The following is a 10,492-nucleotide window of genomic DNA, read 5'->3' on the forward strand; positions in this document are numbered from 1 at the left end:
GAAATGCCTACGCCGCCAGTAGCTCATGGGATGCTTGTCATTGTCAATGCAGGAAAATATACGCCTTGGACGCGGTCGGCCCGATACCAGAAGAGCTGTGGAACCTCACCAGCCTCACCAATTTGTATGTCCTCTCAACTTTCAAACGTGAAATGGTCTCGAGGACAAAGCACTATGTTCGAGGCGCCGGCAGAGTTGGCTGTTTGCCAGTTAACTCTGCCACCCAACTTTTGCCCAAGTTTACACATTCTAGATTTTTTTTTCTTCCATTGCCCTCATATTTGTTTTAAAAGTGCTCGTAGATGATTGCTACATAATTTCAGCTAATGGTTACCATTATCTTCTGGAGTATATTTTTAGCATCCCGGATAGCATTGAGGGAACCGCCCACAATATTGATTATATACTTATAGTGGCAGTGATTTCTTGTGCTCTGCTGTACTAACGTGAAAAAGACATTCTGTATAATATGCCAATTTCACACTAAATTCAATTATTTCTTGTATCTGTTTGATGCTGTTTCAGGAATTTAGCACAAAATTACTTAACAGGGCCTATACCATCGTTCATTGGGAAGCTGGCTCAGATGCAGTACTTGTGAGATTCGGAACTCAAAAAATGATTGCAGCAAATAAATATATTTATTTTTTGTCATTAAATCTAACACTTCCTCTATTGAACATATTAGGAGTATGGGCATCAATGCGTTATCTGGACCTCTACCAAAGGAGCTCGGGAACCTTACGAATCTTGTATCACTGTAAGAAATATACCTTCAGTAATTTATCTATTTATCAATGCGTTAAACTCGGGCTGAAGGGTAACTATGATGATAAATTTCATGCTTCTTATAATATAGATTATAGTAGTTGTCAAGTTCGCATGTCTAATCTGAAATTCTTGTTGTACTTTTAGGGGCATTGGCTCAAACAAATTCAATGGCTCACTACCTTTGGAGTTGGGAAACCTGGTCAAACTTGAACAAATGTACGTATTTACTGAATTCTGGCACTCCATTTTCCTTCTGCCAAGCGATTTTTTTTTTGCTTGGACTAGTGTCATCTCAATGTCTAATTTGTGCTGTTTTTGTATTTATCACTTACAGGTACATCGACAGTGCTGGCCTTAGCGGCCCACTACCAGCGTCACTTTCCAGGCTTACGAAAATGAAAATATTGTATGCCTATATTTGATGCGTTGTTGACATTATAGGCGTTTCACACTATCATATCTTATTGTACTTTTCTGCTCTTTGTTTAGGTGGGCATCAGATAATGATTTTACTGGCCAGATACCAGATTATATTGGGAGCTGGAGTTTAACAGAGCTGTAAGATTGCCAGTGATCTCAGTTATAGCATTTCTCTAAAAATATAAACACAGCAAGTACTATGAATACGTTATTTACACAATTCCAAAGAATATTTGTTTCTTCGGGAAAGTTTTCAGAGAATATTTGTGCGGTTTGCTTCCATTACCTACAAGGCTACAAGCCAAGCTTTAGCTTTGAAAAACATAAATTGGTGTGGAAGTGGGAGAGTCATTTCAAAAGTTAAAGCTTAGATGAGTGCTAGTTTCCGATAAGGTGATGAGTAAGCATTGAATCACTTTGAATACTCTGTCGTTTCTTCAGAAGTACTCCCTCCGTTCCAAATTACTCGTCGCAGAAATGGATGTATCTAGAACTAAAATACATCTAGATACATTCATTTCTGCGACGAGTAATTCGGAACAGAGGGAGTAAGTTGTACTTCTAGATAAATATGTTCACATTCTTTTGTTTTCCAAAGAATAGAGATGTCCTTTCTTTCACTACTAGGTTGCTACATCCGTCAACAAAGGGTGCTTGAAGTGACTAACTAGAACTATGACATTGTAGGAGGTTTCAAGGCAATTCTTTCGAAGGTCCGATTCCAGCTACTCTTTCCAATCTTGCCCAATTGACAAGCTTGTAAGTGCCTACTGCCGGTGATAAGAGCTAAATGTCATTCTTAAATGTCAAGGTTGCAGCAGGGACAGTTAATAATCTACTTCTATGGTGCAGACGAATCGGTGATATATTAAATGGGAGTTCTTCTTCACTGGCATTCGTCAATAACATGACATCTTTGAGCACCTTGTATGCATAACTTGTTATTCACTTAATGTCTCAGATTAGAGTCCCAATTTGATGTAACTCGTCAGGTTCGTCATGTCTAAAACATGCAACATGTTTTTTTTTTGCAGAGTTTTGAGGAACTGTAGGATATCTGATAAGCTTTCATCGATTGACTTTTCAAAGTTGACGAGTTTAAACTTACTGTAAGCATTTTATTTCCACAATAAACTAGAGCCAAATTCCTTTCGTGCAAGGCCATTATATATTGGCTGATGACATCCTTCCTTTTCGCTTTTTTTTTGTTACAGGGATTTGAGTTTCAACAATATCACAGGCCAAGTACCACAAACCTTGTTGAATCTGAAGTTACTAAACTTCTTGTATGGACTATCTTGACTTGCAAGCATATTTCTATGAAATGAAGGCTTTCATCATTCTTGTAGCTAATGTTTGTAAATTTTGTTGTGACTAGATTTCTTGGGAATAATAGCCTTTCAGGAAATCTCCCAAGCTCAATAGGATCTTCGCTTAAAAAATTGTACGTAACGTGGTTAATTTTATTTACACAATAAATGAAGGAAGGTGTTTATTTAATCTCTAATGGTTCTTTCATATTTTTACTTTGTACAGAGATTTTTCTTACAACCAGCTCTCAGGAACTGTTCCTTCTTGGGCTAAAGATTCACAATTGTAAGTTCCAAATTCTGAAACTTTCCTTTTTTTCTCAACTAAATATAGCCCAATTAAGGGCACGTTTGGTCTAGGTTAGGAACCTGAGCTTACTTGCTAGGTTTATAGTGTACAGATGAAATATGCTAGAATCATATTTGATAAATCTGATAGACTGTTTTGGTGCATTTATCTTACAAGTATTTATAAAATTGTTTAAGATGCCTATGGCTCCTACTGTGTGTGGAAGGAGACATTAGTCCTACAGACTAGCTCAAAATTTATGCATAAATTAACTTTTCTTATTTAAACTATTGCAAAGAAGCCCTAATATGCTATGAAGTACGAACAATGCATTCTGATTTTTTGTCTAATTTCCTTCTACTTAGGAATCTGGTGACAAATAATTTCGTGGCTGATAGTTCCAGCAACAGGTTCGGCCATATTCAATATGTCCTCAACATCTTAAGTATAATTAGTAGATTCTTTTGGCTTTTATTTTGGGTTCAAAGTGTCACTCTGTTACATTTGCAGTGTCTTACCTACGGGGTGGGGGTGCCTTCAGCGTAATACACCATGTTTTCTTGGTTTGCCACACTGTGAGACTACTGCCTTTTGAAAATTTAAGCACATGCCTACTTGAAGAACTATAAGCCTGCTACTGCAGCTTTACTAAACTAGTACCGGTATAAATAATTTAATCTTCCTGCAGCTTCTTCATTTGCTGTGGACTCTGGTAGTAGGCGACCCGTATCAGGCTCAGATAATTCTTTCTACGAATCTGATGATGCAAGTCTTGGACCTGCGTCATTTTATGTTACAGGAGCACAAACATGGGGTGTTAGCAATGTTGGAAGGTTCATGGATGCACAAAATGGCAGTTATATAATCTACAGTTCACGCCAGTTTCTGAATACACTCGATACAGAACTGTTTCGGAATGCAAGGATGTCACCGTCATCCTTAAGATACTTTGGTATTGGACTTGAAAATGGAAATTATACAGTTACACTACAATTTGCAGAGTTTGACTTCCCAGACGGTCAGTCTTGGAAGAGCACAGGGAGAAGGGTTTTCGATATATATGTTCAGGTAGGTTCCTGTCCCCCTTATAAGTGATAACCAATACTATTAGCTTATAACCTGCCCAATATTATTTTATTCTTGATTTTGTTGGTATAGGGTGTGCGTAAAGAACAGAACTTTGACATAAGGAAGACGGCAGGCGGGAAATCTTACACTGCTGTTAGGAAGCAGTACATTGTTCCTGTCACGAAGAACTTTCTTGAGATTCATCTCTTCTGGGCTGGCAAGGGCACTTGCTGCATTCCTACTCAAGGCTACTACGGGCCTGCGATCTCAGCTTTGAGTGCAACACCAAGTACTTTCCTTGACTTGAAATAATGGTTTTAATACTGACTACCATATATTCTCCAGATTAACTTGGCAGAAATACATACTAAGTTATGCTGAATGTAATCCTGTGCAGCTTGAAATAATAGCAAAGGGAAATACTAGAGCGTCAATATGAAAATGAGGGTTGATCTGTACATATTTCATTTAGTCCTTGATGTACTCGTAACTGCTATAGAAGTTCTAATTATTATACTTTCAGTACCATGGAATGTGGAAACGCATCTAGTCAGGCTTTGCTCAAACTAAAACATTTGGATATTGTTCATCGAAATAAATGAGAGGCTTCGTAGAAATATCAATTAGTCTATTGCCACTACTGTATTACCTATTACATTTGTTAGACATTCACAAGAGAACTAGTAAATCAAATATACTAAACAAACTACTCAGGGATGATAGGTCTGGAGTTAAATTTCAGTAAGAAATTTTTAGAGAAGTGAAATACCTAATACATGTATCACCTGACATTTAAGATGTAATACACCAACCAGTTTGCACATAGTCGGACCTTTCATTTAACTTCACTTGAAATATACTGACTTGTTGACATCACATGTTTCTAACAAGTGAACTTTTTATCAGATTTCACCCCTACAGTGCGTAATGCTGCGGCAAAGAAGAATGGTAGTAAAACAGGCGTGATTGTCGGAGTTATAGTTGGTCTAGCAGTTTTAGGATTGGTAGCATTTGCCGCGATCTTTGTTTGGAGGCAGAAAAAGAGAAAACTATCATTGGAGCAAGAAGGTATGAGATATACTAGGACCACATTGCATTCTAACTGAGCAAAGGAGTAGTCGAAGTAAGCTTATTGTATCTTTTGTGATGTCTTGCAGAGCTGTACAGTATTGTGGGAAGACCTAATGTCCTCAGTTATGGTGAGCTGAGGTCAGCTACTGATAATTTCAGTCCTGATAACCTTCTTGGTCAAGGAGGATATGGGTCGGTTTATAAGGTTGGTTCATCCCATACATTTCAGTCTTGGATTTTCTGTAAAGTTATCGTTCTGGAAATAACTTTAGATAAGCTAGTAGTACACGTAAACATCAGAAGACAGATCTGCCTCTACAGATTATTTTTTGTATCTCTATTTCTTCACATACTTGTCAATAACTTTCGAAAATGAAGAGAGGGTGTTTATTTCAGCGTATCTGGAGCAATTTATGTTTGGCAATGCGACACCTGAAACTTTTATTGGTGAAAAATGTCGCCTTTTTGCAGGGAAAGTTAACTGATGGTAGGTTTGTGGCAGTGAAGCAGCTGTCTGAAAAATCTCATCAGGGAAAAAGGGAGTTTGCAACTGAAATAGAAACTATATCTCGAGTGCAACACCGTAATCTCGTGAAGTTGTATGGTTGCTGCCTTGAGGGCAATAAGCCACTGCTGGTTTATGAGTACCTGGAGAATGGAAGCCTGGACCATGCTCTGTTTGGTACAACTTCTTTTGATTGATGGAGCTACATATCTGCAGATTCGCGCTTAGTATAAAGAACTAAAAACTTAAACCTACATTTGCAGGCAAAGGGAAGTCAAGCCTAGACTGGCCAACGCGTTTTGAGATATGCTTAGGCGTTGCAAGAGGTCTGTCCTACCTTCATGAAGAATCTAGCATCCGTGTTGTGCACAGGGACATCAAGGCCAGCAATATCTTACTTGATGCTAATCTCAATCCTAAGATCTCGGATTTCGGGCTGGCTAAACTTTATGATGACCAGAAGACACATGTGAGCACGAAAGTTGCTGGTACATTGTAAGTGCATTTCCACCTTTCCGACCCTATGTCTACGTAGTATTTTCATATGTATGCTGATGGCGTTTGCTGTCTGCTTCTTGAAGTGGTTATCTTGCACCTGAGTATGCCATGAGAGGCCATATGACAGAGAAGATCGACGTGTTTGCATTCGGGGTCGTGGTATTGGAGACTTTAGCTGGAAGACCAAACTACAGTACAAAGGACGAGAACAAGGTTTATATTTTCGAATGGGTAAGCTCACTGATGCCCTCTGTGCGCTAGTGGTCTCCTGCAACAAGTTACGAAAACAGGAAAAACTGATTTCCTTGAATAAAACATCACCTGAATGTTTTCAGGTGTGGGAGCTGTACGAGGACAACCACCCGCTGGACGTGGTGGACCCGAGGCTGGAGGAGTTCGACAGCGATGAGGTGCTTCGGGCCATCAAGGTGGCGCTGCTCTGCACCCAGGGCTCGCCCCACCAGCGCCCCCCCATGTCGAGGGTGGTGGCGATGCTGACGGGCGACGTCGAGGCGCCCGACGTGGTGACCAAGCCGAGCTACATCACGGAATGGCAGATCAAGGGCGGCAACACCACCTACATGAGCACCGACGTCAGTGGGCAATCGAGCTCGGCGCCAAGGCCCCACTCGTCGACGTCCCAAACCTCCTCGCCGTTCCTGAGCTCCGTCATCGACGAAGGCCGCTGATACAGTTCGACCCGTTGATGTCGATCGACCTCTCGCGCTACAGATTTGTTGAGAATGCATGCATCTTACGGATGGTGTCGATACAGGCAGTTTTTTTTTTGGCATTGTATTGAACTGTACAGTGGTGGTATGTAGGATGAGTAAAAGTTGTATGTGTACTCGTGTAGGTGAAGCTCTGAATTCTTTGGTCTCGTTGGACGCGCGTACGATTTGCAATAATTTTCGGCTTGGACTTTGAACTTTGGAAGCTCGAGGAAGGTTCGTGGCCTCTTCTTGCCCACGTGCTTGCTTGCGAAGAATCAAGAATGTCTGTCCAGTCGTGGCGATATTGGACTTTTGCGATTTCCTTTATGACAGCGCATTTTATTTCTGGCTTTCAGACCAGACCATAAGCAGGTGGTCGATGGCTACCTGGTACTAATTGGTGGTATCCACTTCAGAGATTCGCTTGGTCTCTCGCTTGACTCTCTTTCGGTCTTTCTTTCCGGGAAATCGCCGGTAGCTGAAAGCTGAACAACGTGCACATCAGTGACGCGGCGTTGATGACGTTGCTCCGTCAACATTTTCCTGCAACTTTGTCCGGTGGAAGAAAGTTATATACTTGTTGTTTCAGATGTCATCTCGAATCTTGACCGTTAATTCTTGGTGGAGTGATGTGCCCAAAGTCATATCAGCGCATTAAGGTGGTTGCTTCGGCCTTGGGCATTGGCTGGTTCATTGCATTTGGGTCTTGGGTTGGGTAACATGTCTGGATCGGCTTGATAAAGTTGAAGGTCATTATGTTATTTAAAAACCATGTGGTCATTTAAAATTAGCAAATAGGTACCATTTTTAAATTTGGGCAAGTTGAGTGCTACATCACCCCCCCACCTTCATCAAGGTGGCAGCTTTTTGGTATTATGATATGATGTTCGTGGTTAACGTCGATGCTTTCTCTCTCTTCAACCTGATTAACATGGTAAGATCCATGCCTGATGTTCAGGCATCACGCCGAGGTTGGCACACGACAACCAAAGAGAGAGGGACCGACCACGCTAACAAACCAAGCTACTTATTAATTACCCTCGACAGAGATGTAAATACACACCTAACGTACGAGATGGTGTTAGCCGGCTTCCAATCCTACGAAATGCCCCAACTGCCACCATATTCACTTAACTTAATAAAACGTCCATGCGAAATTCCAACTACTGATTTGCTTCGCCACCTGCTCCGTGTGCATGTGGATCCATGCAGTATATTCCCACTTGCGCTACAACCATCAAGGAGCAGAAAAAATAATGTAAATTCAGGACAATGACAAGCAATTGCAAGCACGATGAGCCTCTACTGAATTCATTCATGTGAGCTCAATCTGTTCTTGTCATCACTCGCAAAAAAAAAAAAAAACTGTTCTTGTCACGCCTCTTGGTCCCGGTCCAAGCCAGCCATCTGAGAGAACAGACTATTCCATTCGGGCACCGCGCATTTATGCATTCATCTATAAAATTCAGCAACACACCAGATAACAACAGCAAAAAATACTGCTAGTACCAATAACTCACTCTTCTTTTGGCGGCATTGTTGTAGGAGCAGGTGCATGCAGCTTGATCGGCGTAGGAGTATAGTAGGAGTGCTGCAGTACTAGAGTGAGTAGGGGCCGCCACCTCCATAAAAAAACAATCGCCCAGTACTCACTTGGACTTGGCTGCATGTTTCCTCCCACAGCTCCTCTGAGTATATCTCTATTCTCCTTCTCCAGCGGATGCCTGCTTTATTGTTCTGATCCATCGCCTCTTCTTCCAGTAGGCAGTAGGACTGCAATCTGACGGGGAGGAGGGGAGGGAGATGGGTCCTCCGAGTCCAAGGTGGAGCTCGTGCCTCCGCCATGGCTCCGTGCTCCTCTTGCCGCTGCTCCTTACAGCCCTATCTTCTTCCTGGAGGGCGGCCGCTCAGGCTCAGGCTCCGCCGCCACCGCCGTCGCAGACCGACCCGACCGAAGGTATGCAGTGGATTAGTAGTGGCGCGCATTCACTGCTCTTCTCTTCTCTGGTTGTTAAGCTCTGTTAATGGTCGGTGTCTTGGCGGGGTGGGATGCAGCGGCAGCGGTGAACGCGATACTGGGGAAGCTGGGGCTGTCGGCGCCGGGGTCGTGGAACATCAGCGGCAACCCCTGCAGCGGCGCCGCCACGGACGACACGCCGCTGGACGACAACCCCAACTTCAACCCGGCCATCAAGTGCGACTGCACCGACCAGAACGGCACCCTCTGCCACGTCACCAGACTGTAAGCTAGCCCTTCCTCTCTCGCCATCCGTTCCATATTTTTCTCGTCTGCTGTATTGCCGACGGCTCGGCTGGTCAGTTGGAGAGGATGAACAATTTGCTCTTGGTTGGGTGGAGCAGGAAGATAAACTCGCTGGACGCGGCTGGCCCCATCCCGGAAGAGCTGAGGAACCTCACCCACCTCATCAAACTGTATGTGCTATCCACTTCTAGGCTCAAGAGTGTTCACCAACAACCACTGTTCACCAAGCAATACTACTATATTACCAAGTTAAAACCCCACGCCTTGATTAGCTAGACATCTTAGCTCAACGTACTACTATGTATATTACTTGCATGCACGATGTGGTGGATGAATTTTGTTTTCTGATTAAATATGAATTTTGCTTTCTGATTAAACATGAATATTTGATGTTATTACAACAGTTTATGGATTTTTTGAATATTAAAACTCTTATGGGAAAAAAATATGCGAGTTTGGATTCCCAGGATTCTAATCCATATGAAGTTCTGGTAAGAGCTCGTTTGTGGCATGCCTCATAAAAAACATTTTCTTTTACTAAAGCTTCATGTAAATTTGAATTACTAGTCTGAGTATAAACATAGTACATCAACTTGAACTCGAATAACAAAAACATCTGCCCCTCAAGTGTCTATATTTCATCTCTTACCTCTACCCAAAGAGGCCTTGATGATGACCTGACAAAGTTTAGCACAAGTGGCAGTCCATGTACCATAAAAATAAATTAAAAAATAGAGGGGCGGGGGGGGGGGGGGGGGTTAAATATTCCATTAAAAGGATTAAGATTGTAGGAATTCTGAAAACTAGTACACATAACAGTCTGAAAAAATAATCTAGGATGCCTTATAATTAGTAAATCTAGAAAACCATGGAATTTGTAAAGTTGCTAAGTTTATTTCTAATTTATTCATTTTAAAAAACCATACTTTCCAATATTTTTTCTAGAAATATTATTGATAAATATAAAGTTTCATTTTCCTAAATTTATATGCAAGTATTCATTAGAAAATTTTAAAATAATGTTTAGTTTCCTACACTAGAATTTTTTCCTAAGTTTTTCAAAAAAATAACCTATTTTATCCATTTTATCTTCAGATTACTAAACTTAAAATAAAGGACTCATTTTTTTGCATTTTCCCTGATTTTATTGATTTTCTCCCATTTTTTCTATTGACTTTGTTGCAACTCATGGGAAACTGCCTTTATGTCACGCCAAAACCACTTTCAGTGTGCCAAAATCAAAATTGGATAGTTTTGTCAGTTGACGGACCAAAAATCTTTGGCAGTATAAAAGTTCAAAGACTATGCTTAAACTTTAGTGATAGTCAACAGACAAAGACATGTCTTTTCTCCATGGGGATTTGTTTTAGAGTGATTCTCATTGGGGAAATGTGATGGTGACCTTGAAAGACAAAAATAACTCGAGATAACTACTGGGCCGGGTCCAGTGGGTCTTAAAGGACCCATGCCTTTTTTCAGCTCAGCCCGGCCCTCTCGCGTATAGTTTTCAGCCCATCTGGCTATCCCTTCAATCCATCGTTCCATTCCAGCATTCCACCACCAAAATGTCGTTGTCTCAAAAAA

At 41.4% G+C, this 10,492-nt stretch overlaps 1 protein-coding gene and 1 pseudogene across 1 annotated transcript in view; both read left to right on the forward strand.

Moving 5' to 3' along the window:
• Positions 1 to 6,878, forward strand: part of LOC119356177 (probable LRR receptor-like serine/threonine-protein kinase At1g56130) — an 8,119-nt gene extending 1,241 nt beyond the window's left edge. Inside the window, exons 3-24 of the mRNA XM_037623105.1 lie at positions 35 to 124; positions 526 to 597; positions 689 to 760; positions 916 to 987; positions 1,106 to 1,177; positions 1,261 to 1,329; positions 1,879 to 1,950; positions 2,044 to 2,118; positions 2,226 to 2,300; positions 2,406 to 2,477; positions 2,570 to 2,635; positions 2,728 to 2,787; positions 3,156 to 3,200; positions 3,301 to 3,365; positions 3,479 to 3,858; positions 3,949 to 4,147; positions 4,765 to 4,926; positions 5,016 to 5,134; positions 5,401 to 5,611; positions 5,698 to 5,929; positions 6,016 to 6,163; positions 6,268 to 6,878. Of these exons, the coding sequence (XP_037479002.1) occupies positions 35 to 124; positions 526 to 597; positions 689 to 760; positions 916 to 987; positions 1,106 to 1,177; positions 1,261 to 1,329; positions 1,879 to 1,950; positions 2,044 to 2,118; positions 2,226 to 2,300; positions 2,406 to 2,477; positions 2,570 to 2,635; positions 2,728 to 2,787; positions 3,156 to 3,200; positions 3,301 to 3,365; positions 3,479 to 3,858; positions 3,949 to 4,147; positions 4,765 to 4,926; positions 5,016 to 5,134; positions 5,401 to 5,611; positions 5,698 to 5,929; positions 6,016 to 6,163; positions 6,268 to 6,621 (2,782 nt within the window). The 3' untranslated portion in view covers positions 6,622 to 6,878. The remainder of the gene's footprint in view (positions 1 to 34; positions 125 to 525; positions 598 to 688; positions 761 to 915; positions 988 to 1,105; positions 1,178 to 1,260; positions 1,330 to 1,878; positions 1,951 to 2,043; positions 2,119 to 2,225; positions 2,301 to 2,405; positions 2,478 to 2,569; positions 2,636 to 2,727; positions 2,788 to 3,155; positions 3,201 to 3,300; positions 3,366 to 3,478; positions 3,859 to 3,948; positions 4,148 to 4,764; positions 4,927 to 5,015; positions 5,135 to 5,400; positions 5,612 to 5,697; positions 5,930 to 6,015; positions 6,164 to 6,267) is intronic.
• A 1,455-nt stretch (positions 6,879 to 8,333) lies between these two features.
• The window catches only part of LOC119356178, an 8,882-nt pseudogene continuing 6,723 nt past the window's right edge, over positions 8,334 to 10,492 (forward strand).

Source organism: Triticum dicoccoides, chromosome 2A (assembly GCF_002162155.2).
Source record: "Triticum dicoccoides isolate Atlit2015 ecotype Zavitan chromosome 2A, WEW_v2.0, whole genome shotgun sequence".
Taxonomy (NCBI): domain Eukaryota; kingdom Viridiplantae; phylum Streptophyta; class Magnoliopsida; order Poales; family Poaceae; genus Triticum; species Triticum dicoccoides.